This window comes from Symsagittifera roscoffensis, chromosome 6, assembly GCF_963678635.1.
Source record: "Symsagittifera roscoffensis chromosome 6, txSymRosc1.1, whole genome shotgun sequence".
Classification (NCBI taxonomy): domain Eukaryota; kingdom Metazoa; phylum Xenacoelomorpha; order Acoela; family Convolutidae; genus Symsagittifera; species Symsagittifera roscoffensis.
The window spans coordinates 32,284,439-32,307,913 of record NC_087067.1 but is presented as its reverse complement, the minus strand read 5'-3'; the positions used below and the strand labels follow the sequence as shown (position 1 = coordinate 32,307,913).

The window sequence follows — 23,475 nt, the reverse complement described above, 5'->3', positions numbered from 1 at the left end:
GGCTTTACAGATCTTTTATCTAGACTTCCTTCGGGCAAAGCCCTCCCAACTTACCATTATGACGATGAATTTGTAGTCGCTTCAATCGACAAAATTCAGAAAATTCTATTAAATAGACCACATTCTAACTCTGTAGTTGTTAATACTGTAGATAGACCGGCGGTCGCTGTAAATACTTACTCTCTCGTTAATAATAATATCCCGTCGGGAATAGAAAATTCAAGCGACGTGATTGGTCAAAACATTTTAAACAGCTCTAGCTTACTTCAATCTCAAGATTATTGTTGCTATCATATCTTTGTTGCTCGGTCGATAAAAATTTGCCATAACCACCATACTCGGACAGAAAACTGTACCTCTAATTGCCTAACCATTGATAATTCGAATTTCAATTTTAAAAGCATTACCTTTTCGGACAAAGTCCTTTTACATTTTATCCTCGAAAATAGACAATTTTACCATCTTCTAAAACGCGTTTAGATTTTCTAATGGACAAACTTATTGAACCTCTATTAATTATCCCTGAAGAACACAACATTGCCCTCAAATTCAGAGACGACCGGCTCTCAACTGATCACGCGAATCTTGTAAGGAGATACAATCGGACTTAAACTTACCTTAATCCCCAATTCGTCCAGAAAACCATTGCTCAAAGAAACTTTTACAAATCATGACCAGGGAAGACAAAGTGCGGTGGGACTTGATCGAGACGATAAAGACGAATCGACCAATGGGCATCCACGGAGCCTACATGAAAAATTTTGCCAACGACCTACACGTGAAGGATGATTTACTTTTCCTCGACAACAAACTAGTCGTACCAGCCACTATCAGGGGAACTTTTATTTCTACGCTCCACGAGACCCATTCAGGACAGTTTGGGATGAAATCGCTTGCCGAATACATGTGGTGACCACGCATTTACAGAGAAACTTATCACCACGGGAGAACGTGCAGCCAAAGCTTGAAAGCTGGTAAGAACCTTAAAGTCTTACTAGGTACAAACAACATTTCAAAACTACCTACTCTGAAATTCGCGAATGAAGAAATCAATCTGGACTTTGCAGGCCCGTTAGACGCGTTCTGAGGAATTAAAAAATACATCTTTCTATGAATTGACCGCTTTACAAAGTTTCCTTCGGCCAAGATCGTAAATAACACTTCCGCGAAAAACGTGATTTCTTTCTTAAACGATTACTGTCACATTCACGGGTTTCCAAGAAAAATTAGAGTTGACCACGGGTCGTATTTTTTATCTTCTGATTTTAAAAACTTCTGCGAAAAATTCAACATCGAGATTATTCACTGTCAGTCAACGATCACAGATCCAATGGGCTAGTGGAAAGATTAGTTTATACGATCAAATTGAAATTACTGGCAATGTCTTTCGAATTACCTAAACCTCCATTAAATGCTTCGATCGAGAAAATTATTTGGAACCTGAGAATTTAGAAACAAACGGCAATCGGCTGTACCCCTTTCGAAAAACATTTTAATAGAACGGCGAACATTAGATGGAAAATCTTATGTCCGATAATGATCATTTAGATAAAGGGAAATCGATCATATCCAAACAACGGGCCAGAAACTGGGAACTTAATGACAGGACAGAAGATGGGTACCTGACGAGGAAAAGGACAGCCCTTCGGACCCGGAAGACAATCTGCTACTAGCAAGGACCATCACGAGCAATCTCATCCCAGAGGGACACCGACAACCTCCAGGATCTCCTTCAAAGAGAAAATCAGTCATGGGAGGTAATCTATATAGAAGGCTACTAACAGGAAAAACAGGGATCCTTATTTTAACTTGGTATAGAAAGACATCATTGACTTATCAGAACACACTATAACCCTTGATAAGGGCCATATTTTACGTAAATCAGACTTGGCAATCACAGGAAAAATACTCCCTGGCCCTAATAAAATCGTGGTGGTCCAAACACCCACCGGGCACAGACATCACTCTCATTCGAGTTTAGCCGGAAAAAAGATGCTCTCACCCCCGAAGAAGTCAGTAGTGGCACCCTCATTGCATTCAGATCAAGGCACCTCAGGAGCAGGCAGAAATATATCGTCGACAGGTGCACCGACAGTGGCCGAGGCTACTCAAGACCTCACCCGAAGCTCTTCAGGTTCTTCCTCATCATTAAATCTAAACCCGTGGGACGGGATCATTCATAGTTACTTCGACGACGTGACTAATAATAACTTACCCCAGAGCCACCAACCCGAATTTAACCAGGGATTAAGTGTTACAGGTACGGCTGACTCCCCGCACTTGAGCTCAAAACTGTCAGTTAACACCGACCTTCGGGAGATCATCAACGTTCCCGACTCGGCCGAGATAGAAGGGTCGGAAGAGAATTCCATCTTGATCGACAGTATTCCGAAAGCCGCGACCAATCCGACTACTCAACAACGTCAATCAGGGCCACGCAGGAATTTGGGACCCCCTCAATTTTACGGAAATCGACAATTTATCGACGTAGTTGTGGAAAAAGACAACATAGGGACGTCACACTCTTCATTTATCGCCTCTCCCGAGAAATCTAGGGCAACCTTCACGATTTCCTCTCAGTCCGATTTTCTGACACCGTTAGCGGAGGCTCCTCCCCGACAAACTCTCATTGCAGAAACAACCCTAACTTGGTCTACAAAGAATTCATGCCCTTTGGTCAGATCAGTCCATTTTACAATCACGACCCTATTAAATGACAATTCGTCGGGATCTCATTCAGCTCACCAGACCATCAAGGACTCCTCGGACGAGATAGATAATTGCAGCGAAATTTCCTCGACAATTGATTCAGAAGTAAAAGCAAAACTTGATGACTTTGATGAACAATTTAACTGATTTTTAAAAACTTTATTCCTACCCTACTCTCCAGTTTCATTAGTTAACTGTATATAAGATTGTACGTGTTAAATGTACGTGTTGTAGATTACTGCTTATTTTTAGTCTTAGTTTAGTTATTTGTTTTATTTTGTAAATCTGTAAATTCTGTATATTCACCCTGTACTCTTTACCTTCTCTTTTACTTGTAGATGCTGTTTTGCTTGCTGTGTTTTTCCCTCCATGACGCAGTTTGCAAAATTTTGTTTCTACTTTGAAGGGGGGTAAAAGGGTGTATATTGAATAAGTTAGTGATTAAGCAGTTTAATTTTTATTCCCGGTGGGAAATTGTGATTTGTTTTAGTTGTCTTAAATGACCTTCGGAATTAATTAATAACTGTTAACTAATTTCGATACGACCATCGGTCGATCGCAGTGTGTAGTCAGTTGTCCTTTTAGATTGTTTTAAATTAACACCTTATCTTTTATTAGTTTTATTCTTTTAAGTATCTGTACATTAGTTGTACATAGACCGTAGATTTAGAATAGTTTATTACAATGGTTAAGATTTTTTTTTCGATTTTGCTGTTTGATTTAAGTGTTTATTTCACCGAGTTTTAAATATGCAGCTCAATAGTGGGATGGTGTCAGGGTTGTCCCAGGGGTTGTGCATTTGGCCTCCAGTTTTGAATCCCCTTATCTTTTTAATGTACGAGATACGTCGATTTTTTCAGAAAACTCAAATTTCAAATTAAAAACAAAACTTGAAATTCCCAACCCTGTAATTGGGTGCTGTTAGAGTACTCTCAAGGATTGTGAATCTTGCCTTGACTGCTCAAATCCTCGTAGTTTTCGAAATATGACGTGTTTCATGACTTTTGAAATTTTTTATTCAACTTATAGTTTAAAAAATCGAAAGAATCGAAATTTCAAACCTTCCTTGTGGTGAGGGTACTCTCAAGAGTTCTAAATGGAAATTGTTGCGTCCAAAACCCACTGTTCAAATGCTCTTAGTTTCCAAGATGTTACGTTTGTATTTTTTTAAATTGTTCAAATAACTTTGTTAGATATAAAACACTTTACAAAATTCGAAGTTCCCATCTCTTTAGTGAGGCTCTGTCAGGGTAATCCCAGGAGTTGCAACTTTTGACTCTAAATTTGACTGCTCAAGTTTTTTGAGTTTTCGAGTAATGACATTTTTTGTGACTTTCAAAAAAAAATCAGAAAAAATTAAATTAGTTATTTTTTCCAAAAATTGAAATTTGTAACTGCGGGGGCGGTCAAAGTACTTGCAGAGGTAGCGAATCTTGCCTCCAAATGTGACTGCTCAATTGATGGTAGTTTTCGAGATATAACGTCTTAAATGATTTTTCGAAAAAAAAAATAGAAAACTTTCATTTAAAGTATTTCAAAGTTTGAAATTCTCAACTCTGTAGTTGGGTACTGCAAGAGTGCTCTGAGGTGTTGCAAGTCTTGCATCTAAATGCGGCTGCTCAATTTCATTTAGTTTATGAGGTTTGATGTTTCCGAATTCATTTTGTAATTTTTTTAAAGAAGTTAGATATAAAAAACCTCACAAATTTTTATGGTTTGAATTTTAAAAAATCTTTACAACATTTGAAATTTCCAACCATGTAATTGGGTGCTGTCAGAGTACAGTCAGAGGATGCAGTTCTTATTACGAATATAGACGGTTTTATGTGTTGTTCAAAATTCGAAGCACCGGAGGTGAGTTACACGCTTGTATATATTATGTATATGTATGTATATACATATATGTATATACATATATGCATATATGTATGTGTATGAGTATATGTATAAATATATGTATATCTCAAATGGCCCGAAATTATTTGTTTCAATAAATCTATAATACTTGTCACCAGAATATCTACGTTTCTTGATAAACATCCTGACTTAAGTACAGAATGATGTATGATTACTGAAATATTGAGAATTTGTTCAGATCAACATGTGTGCTCTGTATGGCAATCAAGTCAAAATGACTGGCGACCATGTTCGCACAAAAGAGCCGGCAAAAACTGTGATGGTGCCAAATTTCAGTGCTTTCAACAACAATTCATCGTCATCGTCCAATCACAACAACAGCAGGCGACTTTCTCCGTCCGACGGTGTAAGAAATAGCAGCAGACAAAGCAGTAGTTCGGGTGGTCGTGGAGGAGGAGAGGACTGGGGAAGGTATTCGAACAGCAGTCGATCCGGAAGCAGCAATAGTAGGTATTCGTCTTCGCGTGTGAGCGATCGAGGAGACCACCGCAAACCACCAGAGCCGGGATGGAAGCGACAGGCTAAGTACTATTGCGATGTCTGCTGTGTAAATTGCGTTGGCGAGCAGTCTTTCGAAGCGCATATGTCGGGTCAACCGCATTTAAAGAGAGTGAGAAATGCTGCGATACAGCAAAAAGAGATGGAAAACGCTAGCACTTCGGGAGGCGGAGTGGCAACCAAAGCGCCTGAGAATTTCTGCCAAGTGTGTAATGTTGCATGTAGTAGTTCGGAGGCATACACTGCACACATTAGAGGCCAAAAACATCAGAAGTCGATGAAGTTGTGGCAGTCGCTAGGAAAGCCGATTCCCGAATCACTGAAGCCGCAGGTTGTGAAAGTGATTCCGAAGACAAACTTCACTGTGGGAGGAACTCTCAACACATTAACCGGCAAAGTGAGGGTTTCGAAGATGTTCAGACACCGAGACAGCGTACATGATTAAAAAACTATATAACAGTGCTGATTCAAGTTTCCGTTCTTTTTGCGGATAGCTTGAATCAACCTTGAGCAAGTGAATTGTTGTGCATCATGTATGCTGTCAAGGTGTTTTCTGCTTGTGTATTTTTCCGATAGGACTTTTCGGCGGCATTTCCGAGCGAATCTAGAATAGACTAAATAAGTAAAGGATTCAAATCAAAAGTGTCATAGGTTGTTTTTTTTTCTGGCTATAGAGAGTTTCTCAAAGTTGCTGTGTATTCGTTTTGCTGATCATGAGGTCTCTTGCGTAAAAACGCTTCTTTTCTAGGGCCACGAAGGGTGTAGAAATTGAGAGATAGGTTGTTGTGCTCAATATTAGTCTGATGCTCTTTATGCGTGTTTTTCTACTTGTGGTATAAGATCTTAACTTTTTGAATCTAACTCGCAACTTAATTTTCAATTGAAATTGTGTACAGCTTAATTTTTGCGGTTTTCTATCGGGTATTATTTGCTTAAGCAAATGGCATTTATTGCCATTTGGATATGTCGTTTTACGTACACCGATCTCTGTTGAGCGACCATGAACGAAATGAAGACAATTTTCTAGCTTTTTGCACTGGGTTTTCAAGCATATTTGTGGAATAAAAGAAAATTTTCGCTCTCCAAAAGCAAAGTTACAAGTCAGGAGAATAAACGAAAGTCTTCGTAAATAGACTTCAATTTTAAGACTTCCTAGCAGAATAAAAAAACTTTATACGTATAAATATAAATTCAATTCATAATGCGTAGTTTTTACGATAAAGGCTCAAATGGCATAACTCCTAAGTGGCATAAAAATGAAGAAAAATCCCAAATTTCATATTTTCTATGCAACAGTTATATTGAGAAGTTTTTCGATGGGAACCATTTTGTGAACAAGGTAGAAAGCTAGTAAAGTTGTAACTCAACATTTTTTAGAAGCGATTATTTCACAATTCGTGTTTTCGCTTCTAGGAGAAATATTAGTTGCAAAGCGTAAAAAGTTGTTCATTTTATCGACCTTCTTCAGTTCTTTGACAATTTTCCAGCTGTCTTTCGGCTATGTTTAAAAACTGCTATGTTTAAAAAATGCTTCCAGTTTTTATGGTTAAAAAACTGATTACTGCTGAAAAGTTTGCTTTATTGAAAAGTAAAAATTTGCAACCAATGAGCATGTCATCAAGTAGTCGATTGTCATTCAAGTACAGCTTCTTACTTTCTCAAAGAAATCTTTCTTTTGTTTAGAAATGAAAAGATGACAAATTGTTTGTAATTAGGAATTGGAAGCCTATAATAATTTCGGAAGTTTTGCGCTTTCTTTGATTTTCTTAAATGAAAAGATAAAACCAATTAAATACTTGGGCGCGTAGCTCTTTTATGTCTAGAAAGGCTTAGACTTAATAAATTCCAAGGGAGACTAATTGATCAAAGAAAATTCGTCTATCTCAAACGGAAGCTGATGTCGAGTGTAAGAGAGGCCAAGCTGAGTACCACAGAATGTTCCGACCGCATTCATTAAAAACTAACAAATAAATAGGCAGGGAAAACAAATCAGATAAAATAAGAAATAGATTATAACTCGCAATGCATTTCGATAACAATATCGTCATCAGGCATTTCTATCAATGAAAACAAAAACGTTTAAAATAACGCAATCATTAAAATGTTTGAGCAAAATAATCTAAAATGATGGTTTCAACAAGGTTGACACAATACCAGCATTGGTATGCGAGCTCGCCCGCTGCCTATTCAATAGAATCTGATAGTCAGTTCTTTCGAACAAAGTTCATTCTTATGATAGTCAGTTCTACCAAACAAAATTTATTCTTTTTCTTCAAATCATTGTCATTTTTTTGCCTGCTGTGATGAAAGAACTGTACTAACGCTAAAACAGCTAGTGATTTAGGCATAGTCGATAACGGTTGTCTTAAAAGAATAACTATCACAAATCAATGTTCAAAGTTTAACATTGTTTACAAGAACTGCAGCATCATGAATTGGCGCGGACTCCATTCAAACCATAAGCGCATGGATATTTTCCGGTTTTTTGAGGAATCGACTTTTGGTCTGAAATAAAATGCTTTGGTTTTTGAACAGCGTTTTTGCAAATGAGGTCACTTGCTTAGAAACGCTTTTTTTCCAGGGCCAATTGAGAGATTAGTTGTTATTCTCAATTTTAATCTGATGCTCTTTATGCGTGTTTTTTTACTTGTAGTATAAGATCTGTTAACTTTTTGAATCTAACTCGCAACTTAATTTTCAATTTAAATTGTGTACAGCTTAATTTTTGCGGTTTTCTATCGGGCTTTATTCGCTTAAGCAAATGGCATTTATTGCCATTTGGATATGTTGTTTTATGTACGCCGATCTCTGATGAGCGGCCATGAACGAAATTTTCTTGCCTTTTGAACTGCGTTTTCAAGCATAATTTTGGAATGGAAGGAAATTTACGCTCTCCAATTGCAACTTTACAAGTCAGGAGAGTAAACGAAAGTCTTCACAAATAGATTTCAATTTCAACATTTCCTAGCAGAATTAAAAAAATTATACGTATAAATATGAATTCATAGTGCGTAGTTTTTACGATTAACGCTCAAATGGCATCCCTCCTAAATGGCCTAAAAATAACAAAGAGTCCCAAATGTCATATTTTCTATGCAACAGTTTCATTGAAAACTTTTTTTAATGAGAACCATTTTGCGAAAAAGGTAGAAAGCTAGTAAAGTTTAAATAACGATTGAAGTTTTATCTCGAAAATAAAAAATCAGAACTCTTATGAAAAGTTACAAACTTGCTGTTACTAAAAAGTTCTCGTGATCGTTTTCTCCAGCAGAATTGTCACTCAACATTTTTTGGAAACGATTAATTCAGAATTCGTGTTTTCGCTTCTAGGAGAAATAGTAGTTGCAAAGCGTAAAAACTTGGAATTTATACTTTTTGGGAAAGTAACCGTTTTTAAACTTGTCAAGTTTCTAACAAACATCTTGACCAACGCTTTGTTTTCTATACAAAACCATTATTTTCGTGCAGCCATAACAGTTGCTAATGCGTGATGTTGACCTTTACTCGATGTATTATTTTTTGTCTTTTCAAGCCCAATTCGATTTCGTATACTGATTAAATTTGTTTCAAAGTTGATTTTTTTCAGGGCAATAAAAAATAATTTTTGATAATTTTTTTTTTCGTGTTGGCAAGTTTTGTCGAAAAAATAATCATAACATGTTCACGACTCGCCCGCTGCTTTTTCAATTGAACCTGATAGACAGTTCTTTCGAACAAAGTTCATTCTTTTCGGTATCGGTTCTACCAAAGAAAACTCATTATTTTTCTTCAAATCGTTCTCATTTTTTTGTGCATGCTATGATGCAAGCATCGTACAAACGCTAAAACAGCTAGTGAGTTAGGCATAATTGATAACGGTTGTCTTAAATGAATAACTTACACCCATTGATTACAGGAACTGCAGCATATTGAATTGGCGCTGACTCCATTTAAACAATGAGCGCATGGATCTTTTCCGGTTTTTGAGGAATCGACTTTTAGTCTGAAATCATAAGCTTTCTTATCCACTTTGATTTTTAAGCCACGATTTTGAAGAGCTTAATTCCAAGTGTTAAACTTCTCAAAAGTCTATGATTCTGTTTCAGCGGATATCACATGGTCATCTGCATTTATCGTATTCCTTAGTACCATGGAACGACAGTTTCTCGTTGTCGATTCTATTACTTTAAATAACAATGGGCAAAATTTTGATAGCTTTTTTTCCAATGAATTGTGAAAGTATTGATACTCTGCTGACTGCTCCGAGCGCTTTGCTTTAGTTGCTTGACTCAGCTGCATTTTCCACTATTTTCATGGAACTTTTAACTTCTTCAGTTTCTGTTTGTTTTATCTTGCGTATAACTGTCTCTTTTTGTTTGGGGGGAGGCGGTGTGTTAAATTATTAGTTGAACTTTTTTGGGTGTGGTAAATTGGTTTATCATCGAAAAAGTTGGGCGTATTTCTTGGTGTTTTGGCATTGGTGTTCGATAGTCTTTGGTGTTCGGTGGTCAAATTTTTCAAGAAACTATCCATTTAGCCTTTTTGTTATCTTCGACTATATTCGACGATTTAGTTCACTGTTTTTGGGGGCTCCAGGAAGCTGTTGTTGTAGTTTGTCCCTTTCTTGTGAAAGCTTAAGAGCTTCACTTTGAAAGTCGGGTATTACCCCTTCAGTGCATTTTTGAGTATATGTCTAGATGCCGCGCCGCATATGGTTTTCCGGTAAACTTTCTCGCTTTCGATGGCTGATTTGGGCAGTGGAAGTTCTCGAAAGTCTTTTTTGCTCTGATTTTGTAAATTTCTCCAGTTCGCTTTCTTAAAATTATAAGTTTTCTTGGATGCCTTGACCGTTTGCTTTTCACAGGTGACTTTTATTGATTGCAGAGTGATCAACCCCAATTACGATGTTACAGTACCAATCTGTGGACATTGCAAAATTTGATGTTGCTGAGCTAATGTCAGGTGAGCTCTATTTGTTGTTTTCTGGTGGGTGTGTGTTCCTTGAGTACAACAAAGCCGGACCCAGCATTTTTTTGTGCCTTTTCATGGCGCGCGAGTCAGGTTGTAGTTCGGAAAACCACAGAGCATTATGTGCGTTGACGTCACTATGATTGCATATATTTTGAAGCAGTTTTTGAAGTGACGCAGTGTATCAAGGACTACAGCTTGAGTGTGGAGGGAAGTAGGGAAGTAAATATTATTAAGTGTAAGGTTGGATGCGCTGGTTACTTTTTTCATTGTTTCTTGTTCTGTGGGGGTCATTTTGGGGGTAGTTTAAGAGTTTGATATTTGATATTATCCTTGATAATCAATGCAAGTCCCTCCTTTGCCGTGATTGCTAGGTCGGTTTTGAGTGACAGTTTGGTATCTATGTATGGGCTTGGGTTCATTATTCTTTAACGAGGAATATCTGTTGTTTTGCTGCAATTTTGGTGTCAGTTGTTTGCTTTTGGTGTATTTTTTTGTCTAATTTACGTCTTAGGCCGTTTGCATTGAGTTGCAGGACTTTGAGTTGATGATCATACTGTGATGAGGCTGGTTGCTGTTGTTTGTTGAGGGTGTCGTGCGGTTAATTTTTGAACGATCACGTTGCCCACCATAAAAACTTGGTGAATATTGTCTAATCTGTGAGGGTGGAGCATTTAAGGTGTATCAAACCTCCGAAGAGACACTATACACTAAATTGGTTGACTAAAAATCTGGTGTGACAGATGCTTCAGTTAGGCGGGTTTAGTTCTATTCCGCTGCGGAATAGCAGTGTCAGAACTTGAAGTCCAGCCATTAGCAAGAACATGAGCATCTGCAAAGGAGCAAACATTTTTCCGATGTACGTACTTTCTGTATACTTATTTGATTTTGAGGGAACGTAAGTATAAACTGAATGAACAAAAGATTTTGTCAAAGGTTTTTCTCAGTTGATGTATGCGATACAAAACTAGAGCTTTTTTAACAAAGAAATTTACCATTAGACACATTTCCAATCTCCGGCTAAACTGCCTTGAACAAATATTTGACCCTAGAATTTGTGACTGGCAGAAATTGAGAAGTCTCTGTTTTCTGAGTTTTGAGTACCAAAGCAAAATGGGCCAGTTTAGCAGTCATCCAGACGCCCATCTCAAATATGTCCATTCAAGTCACCACATAGGAATGTATATTCTTGTTCACGTATAGATAAAGTATCTGTAGCGTGTTATACAAATATTGCTCCGAATCATCTCTGCCAGTTGTGGTGCATACGCAGGTACAACAATACACACAGTATGCCCTAATACAAGTTTAAGGTACAGAACACGTTCATTTACTATACTGACTGCCATTACGTTTTCAATACTGACCATTGATGGCTATTGCAACAATTTTTAAAAGTTTCTTAGAGACAGCGCACCGATACCTTTCTTTTTTCTAGAGTTCCGCATATCTCAACGCATTTTTTTAGTGTGCCAACGTTCCACGAGCATAATCTGAACGACTTCTTTTCTAGGGTAGGTTTTTTCGTCTTTACGCAAGCATTGCTTGTGTTGTAGTATCAACTAACCTAAGTCGCAAATATTGTTGCGACGCAAATTTTGTTGCAATGAAATTCAAGTTCAGTTTCATCAATACCAGGTATTAAGTAGAGCCAATGCTAAGGATGTTAACACCGACTATTATTGTTCCAACTTTCGTAACGAAAGTAACGGAATATATGTGCTCGGGTGGTTTTTATTTTCTTCAGACAAATCTCGACGTTTCAACAATTTATTTTGTTGAGTTTTTTATCATTCTAAAGGTGTTGTTGTCCTGGAAAGTTATTTCACCTGTCATTTTAAGGAAATTAATGCGCAATTTATTTCGCGCGATTAACGCGTAAGCGGAGATTTGATCCGTCTTGGAAATTGGTCCAAATTGGTTGAAAAAAACCTCTTTGCCATAATTGATTTGTTACTAGGAGCGAAGTTATCACTTTGTAGCTCATATAGCTTGTGGGGGATTGATTTTCACAAAAATCTTGAATTAAAAAGTTCTCATTTTAATAAAAGTTTAATGTTGTTACTCAAATGTTGTTACTCAAATGTTGTTACTCAAATGTTACTCAAACTAAAAAGAATCATTTTAATTAACGTTTATTGTTGTTCAAAGGCAGTCAGAACATTCAGGGCTTCGCCCTGTTACAATCAGTTTTGTATTCCAAACAGCACTTTAGCTTCAAGGTATCTTGGATGTGTAGCATAGAGGTAGGGTGGAGACCCGCAACAAAATAAGAGACTTCGAACATGGCAAGGTCGCTTGTTTTTATTTTAACTTATTCGTCTACTAGCTAAAAGGCGTCCGCTCTATAAATTGAGGCATGTGCAATTGATAAATATCTTTTTTTTCGAACTATCTGGTACTGCTGTTTGAATTGCGTCACCTAAGAAGTTCTATTAGTGCGATTTTTCCTAGTAGCATTATCGGTCATGTTTTTACTTGTGTATGCCAAGCGCAACTTCGCCTCTGTATATACAAATTAGTTTTAGTCATATGAGTAGTTGAAACCATGAGACTCTTAGCAACATGAGATTCTTAAGTTTAAGGCACAGAACACGTTAGTTTACTCTACTGACTTCCAGTACGTTTTCAATAAGTTGACCATTGATGGCTATTGCAACAATTTTTGTGGAGTGAGTTTCCTTGCCAGAAAAACTAAATTTCTGGTCGCCATCTCCAAAAATTCCCTCTCATTTCCTTTGAAACGAGTTTCTTAGAGACAGCGCACCGATACCTTTCTTTTTTCTAGAGTTCCGCATATCTCAACGCATTTTTTTTAGTGTGCCAATGTTCCACGAGCATAATCGGAACGACTTCTTTCCTAGGGTAGGTTTTTTCGTCTTTACGCAAGCATAGCTTGTGTTGTAGTATCAACTAACCTAAGTCGCAAATATTGTTTCGACGCAAATTTTGTTGCAATGAAATTCAAGTTCAGTTTCATCAATACCAGGTATTAAGTAGAGCCAATGCTAAGGATATTAACACCGACTATTATTGTTCCAACTTTCGTAACGAAAGTAACGGAATATATGTGCTCGGGTGGTTTTTATTTTCTTCAGACAATTCTCGACGTTTCAACAATTTATTTTGTTGAGTTTTTTATCATTCTAAAGGTATTGTTGTCCTGGAAAGTTATTTCACCTGTCATTTTAAGGAAATTAATTCGCAATATATTTCGCGCGATTAACGCGTAAGCGGAGATTTGATCCGTCTTGGAAATTGGTCCAAATTGGTTGAAAAAAACCTCTTTGCCATAATTGATTTGTTACTAGGAGCGAAGTTATCACTTTGTAGCTCATATAGCTTGTGGGGGATTGATTTTCACAAAAATCTGGAATTAAACAGTTCTCATTTTAATTAACGTTTAATGTTGTTACTCAAATGATGTTACTCAAATGTTACTCAAACTAAAAAGAATCATTTTAATTAACGTTTATTGTTGTTCAAAGGCAGCCAGAACATTCAGGGCTTCGCCCTGTTACAATCAGTTTTGTATTCCAAACAGCACTTTAGCTTCAAGGTATCTTGGATGTGTAGCGTAGAGGTAGGGTGGAGACCGGCAACAAAATAAGAGACTTCGAACCTGGCAAGGTCGCTTGTTTTTATTGTAACTTTTTCGTCTACTAGCTAAAAGGCGTCCGCTCTATAAATTGAGGCATGTGCAATTGATAAATCTCTTTTTTTCCAACTATCTGGTACTGCTATTTGAATTGCGTCACCTAAGAAGTTCTATTAGTGCGATTTTTCCTAGTAGCATTATCGGTCATGTTTTTACTTGTGTATGCCAAGCGCAACTTCGCCTCTGTATATACAAATTAGTTTTAGTCATATGAGTAGTTGAAACCATGAGACTCTTAGCAACATGAGATTCTTAAGTTTAAGGCACAGAACACGTTAGTTTACTCTACTGACTTCCAGTACGTTTTCAATAAGTTGACCATTGATGGCTATTGCAACAATTTTTGTGGAGTGTGAGTTTTCTTGCCAGAAAAACTAAATTTCTGGTCGCCATCTCCAAAAATTCCCTCTCATTTCCTTTGAAACGAGTTTCTTAGAGACAGCGCACCGATACCTTTCTTTTTTCTAGAGTTCCGCATATCTCAACGCTTTTTTTTAGTGTGCCAATGTTCCACGAGCATAATCGGAATGACTTCTTTTCTAGGGTAGGTTTTTTCGTCTTTACGCAAGCATAGCTTGTGTTGTAGTATCAACTAACCTAAGTCGCAAATATTGTTGCGACGCAAATTTTGTTGCAATGAAATTTAAGTTCAGTTTGACCAATACCAGGTATTAAATAGAGCCAATGCTAAGGATGTTAACACCGACTATTATTGTTCCAACTTTCGTAACGAAAGTAACGGAATATATGTGCTCGGGTTGGTTTTTATTTTCTTCAGAGAAATCTCGACGTTTCAACAATTTATTTTGTTGAGTTTTTTTATATCATTCAAAAGGTATTGTTGTCCTGGAAAATTATTTCACCTGTCATTTTAAGGAAATTAATGCGCAATATATTTCGTGCGATTAACGCGTAAGCGGAGATTTGATCGGTCTTGGAAATTGGTCCAAATTGGTTGAAAAAAACCTCTTTGCCATAATTGATTTGTTACTAGGAGCGAAGTTATCACTTTGTAGCTCATATAGCTTGTGGGGGATTGATTTTCACAAAAATCTCGAATTAAAAAGTTCTCATTTTAATTAACGTTTATTGTTGTTACTCAAATGTTGTTACTCAAATGTTACTCAAACTAAAAAGAATCATTTTAATTAACGTTTATTGTTGTTCAAAGGCAGCCAGAACATTCAGGGTTTCTCCCTGATACAATCAGTTTTGTATTCCAAACAGCACTTTAGCTTCAAGGTATCTTGGATATGTAGCGTAGAGGTAGGGTGGAGAACCGCAACAAAATAAGAGACTTCGAACATGACAAGGTCGCTTGTTTTTATTGTAACTTTTTCGTCTACTAGCTAAAAGGCCTCCGCTCTATAAATTGAGGCATGTGCAATTGATAAATTTCTTTTTTTTTCGAACTATCTGGTACTGCTATTTGAATTGCGTCACCTAAAAAGTTTTATTGGTGCGATTTTTCCTATTAGCATTATCGGTCATGTTTTTACTTGTGTATGCCAAGCGCAACTTCGCCTCTGTATATACAAATTAGTTTTAGTCATATGAGTAGTTGAAACCATGAGACTCTTAGCAACATGAGATTCTTAAGTTTAAGGCACAGAACACGTTAATTTACTCTACTGACTTCCAGTACGTTTGCAATAAGTTGACTATTGATGGCTATTGCAACAATTTTTGTGGAGTGTGAGTTTCCTTGCCAGAAAAACTAAATTTCTCCAATCTTTCTTTCTTCAATCTCCAAAACTTTCTTGTCGTTTCCTTTGAAACGAGTTTTTTGTAGGAAGCACACCGATACCTTCTTTTTTCTAGAGTTTCGCATATCTCAAGGCATTTTCTTTCTAGTGTGTCAACGTTGCACGAGCATAATCGGAACGACTTCTTTTCTGGGGTAGGTTTTTTCATCTTTACGCAAGCATAGCTTGTGTTATAGTATGAATTCTTTTTTCAACCTAAGTCGGAAATTTTGTTGTGACAAAATATATTCATTTTCAAAGTGTTCATTTTGATCTTATTTTATAAATAGCACTTAAGGTTTAAGGTTTCATGGATCTTTAGTGTAGAGGTAGGGAGGTGACCCGCAACAAAATAAAAGGCTTCGAACCTGGGCAAGGTCGAATGTTTTTGATGAAGTTTTTCGTATGCTAGCTTAAAGGCGTCCGCTCTATAAATTGAGGCTTGTGCATATGTAAAAATTTTTTTTTTTCGAAATGTCTGGTACTGCTAATTAGATTGCGTCATTTGAGAAGTTTTGTAGACTCAAATTTTTACTCATGACGTTTTTTCCAGTATCATTATCGGTCATATTTTTGCTTGTGTATGCGAAGTGAAACTTCGCCTCTGTGTACGTTTACATATTAGTATTAGTCATATTAGTAGTTGAAACCAAGAGATTTTTAGCACCATGAGATTCTTACAAGGTTAAGGCACAGAACACGTTAATTTACTCTACTGACTTCCAGTACGTTTGCAATAAGTTGTCTATTGATGGCTTTTGCAACAATATTTGTGCCTTCTGAGTTTCTTTTTCAGAAAAACTAAATTTCTTGTCGCCATCTCCAAAGCTTTCTTGTCGTTTCCTTTGAAACGAGTTTTTTGTAGATAGCTCACCGATACCTTCTTTTTTCTAGAGTTTCGCTTATCTCAAAGCATTTTCCTTTTAGTGTGTCAACGTTCCACGAGCATAATTGGAACGACTTCTGGGGTTGGTTTTTTCCTCTTTGCGCAAGCATAGCTTGTGTTATAGTATGAACTCTCTTTTTTTTCAACCTAAGTCGCAAATTTTGTTGCGACAAAATGTGTTCACTTTGAAAGTGTTCATTTTGATCTTATTTTACAAATAGCAGTTTAGCTTTAAGGTATCATGGGTCTGTAGCGTAGAGGTAGGGAGGAGACCCGCAACAAAATAAGAAGCTTTGAACCTGGGTGAGGTCGCATGTTTTTAATGAAGTTTTTCGTATGCTAGCTAAAATGCGTCCGCTCTATAAACTGAGGCATGTGAATATGATAAATTTTTCGTTTTTCGAATTTTCTGGTAATGCTAAGTGGCTTGTGTCACTTGAGAAATTTTGTAGACTCAAAGTTTCACTCATGCGATCCCAGTCGCACTATTGGTCATTTTTTGCTTGTGTATGCGAAGTACAACTTCGCCTGTGTATGTTTATATATTAGTATTAGTCATATAAGTAGTTGAAACCATGAGATTCTTAGCACCATGAGTTTCTTACAAGTATAAGGCTTAGAACACGTTCTTTTACTATACTGACTTCAGTACGTTTTTTAATAAGTTGACAATTGATGGCTATTGCAACAATATTTGTGCCTTCTGAGTTCCTCTACCAGAAAAATTAATTTTCTTTTCGCCGTCTCCAAAACTTTCACCGATACCTGTCTTTGTTCTAGAGTTTTGCATATCTCAAGGCATTTTCTTTTTAGTGTGCCAACGTTCCACGAGCATAATCGGAACGGCTTGTTTTCTATGATAGGTTTTTTCGTCCTAATGCAAGCATAGCTTGTGTTATAGTGTGAGCTCTTTTTTTTTCTAAACCTAAGTCGCAATTATCGCTGCGACAAAATTTGTTCATTTTGATTTTATATTACAAATGGCACTTTAGCTTTAAGGTATCATGGGTCTGTAGCGTAGAGGTAGGGAGGAGACCCGCAACAAAATAAGAAGCTTTGAACCTGGGTGAGGTCGCATGTTTTTAATGAAGTTTTTCGTATGCTAGCTAAAATGCGTCCGCTCTATAAACTGAGGCATGTGAATATGATAAATTTTTCGTTTTTCGAATTTTCTGGTAATGCTAAGTGGCTTGTGTCACTTGAGAAATTTTGTAGACTCAAAGTTTCACTCATGCGATCCCAGTCGCACTATTGGTCATTTTTTGCTTGTGTATGCGAAGTACAACTTCGCCTGTGTATGTTTATATATTAGTATTAGTCATATAAGTAGTTGAAACCATGAGATTCTTAGCACCATGAGTTTCTTACAAGTATAAGGCTTAGAACACGTTCTTTTACTATACTGACTTCAGTACGTTTTTTAATAAGTTGACAATTGATGGCTATTGCAACAATATTTGTGCCTTCTGAGTTCCTCTACCAGAAAAATTAATTTTCTTTTCGCCGTCTCCAAAACTTTCACCGATACCTGTCTTTGTTCTAGAGTTTTGCATATCTCAAGGCATTTTCTTTTAAGTGTGCCAACATTCGACGAGCATAATCGAAACAACTTCTTTTCTATGGTAGGTTTTTTTTGTCTTTACACATGCATAGCTTGTGTAATAGTATGAACTATCTTTTTTTTCCAACCTAAGTCGCAAATATTGTTGCGACGCAAATATTGTTGCGATTGAATGTGAAATTAACCAATCAGGTTGAATTAAACAAATGCGTTTTTGGGAAAGTACACAGTTAACTTGGATACTGAAGATAATGAAATAAAAATTATTAGGAGTCCTCCATGTTGTTCATCCACCTTTCTTGTGTTTTTTGTGTGAGTTTAGTTCAAAAATTTAGTGAATACTCAATAAGCATCATGAAAAAAAATTTGGTACTACTAATAATTTGTTTGCACACCCAGTTGAAAGTGATTACTTTGAAGTTAAAGTAGGCGTGCATCAAGGATCGGCACTAAGCCCTTTGTTTTTTATAATAGTAATGCAAGAGGCTACGAGGTAATGCAAGAGGCTACGAGATATCGTACCATGATATCATGGGATTTGCTATATGCAAATGATCTCGTGATGTTCGCTGAAACGGAATACCGGTCTATTGAGAACTCGAATACTTGGAACAGGTCTTTGCGAAAACGTGGTTTAAAAGTCGAGGTTTAAAGCGTTTTTTTCCAGGCCATAGTTCTACTCCTCAAAAAATTGGAAAATATCCATCTTCTTGTTTGAAGGGAGCCGGCGTCAATTCAATACGTTACAATTCTTGTCATCATTGTGTGCATGAAAAATGCAGTAGCCTGAGAAAAATACCTAAACAAAATACTAGTTATGTTTGTCCAAGATGCAATAATCCTTCCAATTATCACTCAAATCAGAATGCTACTCTGCGGCCTAATCAATTTGAAATCCTTAGTACTGTCAAAGAGTTTTGCTATCTGGGTGATGTGTTCTCCGTTGATAGTGACGCAGTATGTGTATCATTGGTCAGAATAGCAGCTTTCTGAATTAAATGAAGGCAAAGTGCCCCTCTGCTGCTGAATAAAGATTTTGACTTGATTACAAGGTGTCATATCTACGGAGCTTGTCTCCGGACAGTTCTGATGTGCTGCTCCGAAACTTGGGCGCAAACCAATACAATATCCAGCTCTCTTAAGAGTGCTGACATGAAAGATCTGCGTAGGATTCGCTTATAAAGACAAAGTTATCAACGAAGCAGAAATTAAAATGAGATGTCTTGTTAATCTGGACAAGCTACGAGCGCGGTCGCTGCTACGATGGTATGGCCATGTTCACCGAAGAGAAAATGACCATGCGCTAAAATCAGCACCATGTTTTAGTCCCTGGTAAAAACCAGGAAGGCCTAAAAAACGCTGGATCGGTTGTGTTAAACGTGTCCTGAGTACTTTAGGCCTCAAATCTACAGACTGTTTTGATCGAACGACATGGAAAAACGTGTTATCCTCCATTTAATAGCTTGAATGTTATTGAGAATGCCCTCATCTGAACCATTGCTTACGCGCTTTCTTGATGTCCAACCCCGCCACAATGCAAAAAGGGATAATAAATGCTTTTGTAGTAGTATTAGTAGCTGTAAATACTCAATACCCATTTCAGATATCGATAAGGTTTTTGAAAAAAAAAACATTTTGCACTATATACAGCTTAGAGTGTCAGTCTTGATAGCTTAAAAATCTCAGAAAAGACAGAACTTTTTCAGTAATCCTAAATAACCATTAAACGTAGTTTTGTGAAATGTCTTGATTAAATCAGTCATTGTCTCGCATTTAAGGATTTAAAGCAACCAATCAGATTATAAACATCTTGGAGCAGATCTAGCCGTCGTATGCGGTAGAGTATAGTGCTGATTTTGGTTGTATCCATCTAAACCATAACTAACGCGCTTTCTGGAAGTCCAACCCCGCCACTATTGGAAAACGGATAATAAACGCATTAGTAGTAGTATTATTAGCTATGAATACTCAATACTATTTTCAAATTTTGAAAAGGTTTTTTGAAAAAACATTTAGCAGGAATATACAGCTTAGAATGTCAGTCTTGATAGCTTAAAAATCTCACAAAAATCATTTCTCTTTTTCAGTAATCACAAGTAATTACCAAACGTTTTTCAGTGAAATGTTTTGATTAAATCAGTAATTTTCTTGCATTTAAGGATTCAAAGCAACCAATCAGATTATAAACATCTTGGAGCAGATCTAGCCGATTTATATTATCCGGTCAAAACGAAACTTGAATTTTCAAAAAGCGTTTTTCTCAAATAGAGCTGAAGTCAGACAAAAAACGAAAAGAAGAGAAGTTGCTTATCAATATAATTTATAAGTTGTTATAATTCTCCGAAATTCTGAACCAAAATTTTACCTCAAAATGGGTCATTTTGGCTTTTTTTAATGAATCAAGAATTACGCTGAAACTAATTTGTTAATAGATGAAAAAATTATATCACAAGAAGTCTCCTACACAGCCCAACAATCTTCTAGAAGGTTTGAATCTCCAACAATTTGCGCAAATTGCTTACAATTTGTTTATAAGCGAAGATTTTGGGTTTTATATAGTAAAAATCACATTTATTGACTATCAAAAGCAAAAATATTTTCTTTTCTATTATACATGTTTTTGGAGATTTGATCCTTCTTTAACCTTGTTGGGCTGTTTAACAGGATTCTTGCGATATAGTATTCGCATCTATTAAGAAGTAGTTTCAGAGTAATTTCTGATTAATTAAAAAAATGGCCCATTTTTGGGGTAAAGTTTTGGTTGAGAATTTCGGATGCACCATGTCGATTCTGGTGAAATTCTAAGCAAATTTTTTTCTCATTACTTTTTGTGTATCTTTACCCTTGAAAAGCTTCAAATCAACACTGTATAATGAATGCAATAACCAAACTTGATATGAGGCGGAGTAGCTCGAAGGAGAGTCGAGCTGACTTTTCGCTGCCGCTTGTTAGTTGCTTAGATTTTTGAGCGTGATCTCGTCTATTTATGTGGCGGGCGTTGTATCCAACGGTCTCCTCGAGTATCCTTGAGGTGTTTTCAAAAACTGATTTGTTTTCAAAAACAGTCTTTTTATAGTGCATTCTTTCTCGTTCGTCAGTTTCTTTCAAACACAGCATCCTGAAATTATTGTCAATTCAATTGTTGTTAGTGGATGTACAGTAGCTTTGCTTCATTTGAATTATTCAACAAGTTTACCACAACAGTAAAGCTAAATTTGCGACACTGCGTTAGATTCTGACTGACTGGGCAATGACTGTGACTGTTTTGTGCTGTAAATATGCATGTTCTGTTCAGATGGAGCTCACTTCTGATCGACCGCAGAAGTCACAGGAGCAAGTGATGCCAGTTGCTGCCCCGCCGGTGAAAGAGGAGAAGCCTATAGTGGGCAGGGAGTGCATTGTGGAGGAGAAGGATAAACACGGCAAGGTCATCAACTACAAGTGCACTATTTGTGACTGCGACATGAACAACAAATACATGCGCGACGACCATCTCAAAGGCCGCAAACACTTGACTGAGTACAAGTTGAAGGTGAACCCCAATCTTAAAGCACACGACAAGAAACTCACCCAGGCCTTCCAGCAGATTGAGCAAATACGACTGCAGGCCGAGCACCAGGAGATGTTGCGACGTGAGCATCGCGAGCAAGGTATGAGGGCTAAAATTGGGCAGCGTGAGAGGGAAGTGTTGACTATGTTTCCAGGCTGTGTACAGATCAGTGCGGTGCCCTCCAACAACGACAACACCATACTGAGAAAACACACTGAGATATGTCCGTCTGCTGAGGAGATACAGGTTAAAAACACTACATAAAAACAACCACAATAGTGATGGATGGTTTGCCTCCCCACCCAACCTGTTGAAGTTGCTGTGCTGTAAAGTTCAATTATCTGCTATGTTTTTTTGAGTACCATTCATTTTCAGAGGTGGGAGAGAGAATATTGAAAAATATTTATCTATCAAAATCCTACGAAGCCACGCAGCAGAGACAGTTTTTTTGTAGGTTGAGGTAATTTGGGTGACATAGAATCGGCTCTTAAGTATCTCGGTATTTTGGGTTTTAGGTATCTACTTTCTCTTAATAGCGTCCATCTATCTATGCTAGTCCAGTTTTTGTGATTCTTCATGTTCCAATCACAAGACATCGTTTATCTTATTACATTGTCCCAATCAGCTTATTTATTTAGGCCTGTTGTTTATCAATTTAGTGACCAAATTTTGTGTCGTTTCAACGAAAACACGTTTTTTGCGCTTCCTTCCGCACGTTTTCAATTGGTTATATTTTTACCACTCGGCTTGTTCTTTTTTTCGGCTTGATAGATTTCGGCTTGTTTTATATCAGCTTAGTAGTCGCTTTTTGCGTCGTTTGATACGCGAAAAAAAACTGGCGTGCTATCAAGGGAAGTGGAAAGTAAGTATTTCTGTTTGCGATTAGCAAGCGTTATCAAACTGGTATATAGACTTTTTCCTAGTTTACAACTAGTTTAACAAAATCAGTTGAGTCACTTCGCTCGGCTGTTAGTCGCTGTCGAAGGTAGCTGATAGCAACAGAACAGAATGCCTGTCAAGAGATTTTTTTCTGAGCATGTCTGCCTTTTATTTTAATTGGCCGTTCTATTCGAAATTTTATTGTTGGTTGTAAATCAACTCCTGTTTTTAATTATCTTTTTTCGCTTTTTTATCTTTGCTTTTTTTACTAAGGTTTTTTCGGCTTAAATGGTTTCGGCTGATGCATATTAGTTTAGTTCCTTGTTAATTCGGTGTATGAAGCATCAAATTTTTCAAATTGCTTTTGTGATTACGGAAGGGAAGGTGGGGGTTGCTTAGAATTTTTTTTTGGCTCAAAATGTTTTATAGCTTGAGTTTGATTTTAGTTCGGCTTGACAATTGTCTACTCAAATTTTGTCTCCTCATTATCCGCTCAACGAACTTTATTCTTAATGATTATTTAAACTGGCAATTGCATTTTTCATTAAATTTACCTGCATTCCAGACAAACTTTAAAAAATTAGTTTTTAATTTTTTTTTCAATTCATCTTGCGTATCTTTTTTGGGCTAGCTGCCGTGCCGTTTTTTGTTGCATCGCAAGCGGTGCGAAGCTCCGCTTCGCCTGTGTTTGAAAATTTTATGAAATTAAAAAATTTGGCTGGAAGAGTTTCTGCTCAGGTATTTTCTCATTATTTTTCAAATTGTTCGATCAGAATAAAGCCTCTACGTGGAACGTAATTTGAAGTTAACCAATGAGGTTGAAGTGCTCAATTTTTCTTATGAAAGTACGCAGCTAACTTGGATACTGAAAATAATGAAATGATTGTAAATATATTGATTATAAAGTTTTTGAAACAATTTCAGCGATTTTGTCTCTACGAGTTTCTGCTCAGGTATTTTCGGCTTTGTCGCCGCCTGGTTGGTGCTAATCCGAAGCTGGTTTTGCATTATGCTATTTGGGTATGATTTTTTGCAAGATTTTTTTTGCAACTGTCTTCATTCATTTTGATAGATCTATTTGTATTACAACTGGGGCGAAGCTTAGCTTTGCCTCTTTGTTTTTGG

At 36.9% G+C, this 23,475-nt stretch overlaps 1 protein-coding gene across 1 annotated transcript in view; it reads left to right on the top strand.

Moving 5' to 3' along the window:
- Positions 1-4,808: 4,808 nt before the first annotated feature.
- LOC134848069 (zinc finger RNA-binding protein-like) overlaps positions 4,809-23,475 on the top strand; it is a 28,888-nt gene continuing 10,221 nt past the window's right edge. Inside the window, exons 1-2 of the mRNA XM_063865409.1 lie at positions 4,809-5,521; positions 21,217-21,717. Of these exons, the coding sequence (XP_063721479.1) occupies positions 4,811-5,521; positions 21,217-21,717 (1,212 nt within the window). The 5' untranslated portion in view covers positions 4,809-4,810. The remainder of the gene's footprint in view (positions 5,522-21,216; positions 21,718-23,475) is intronic.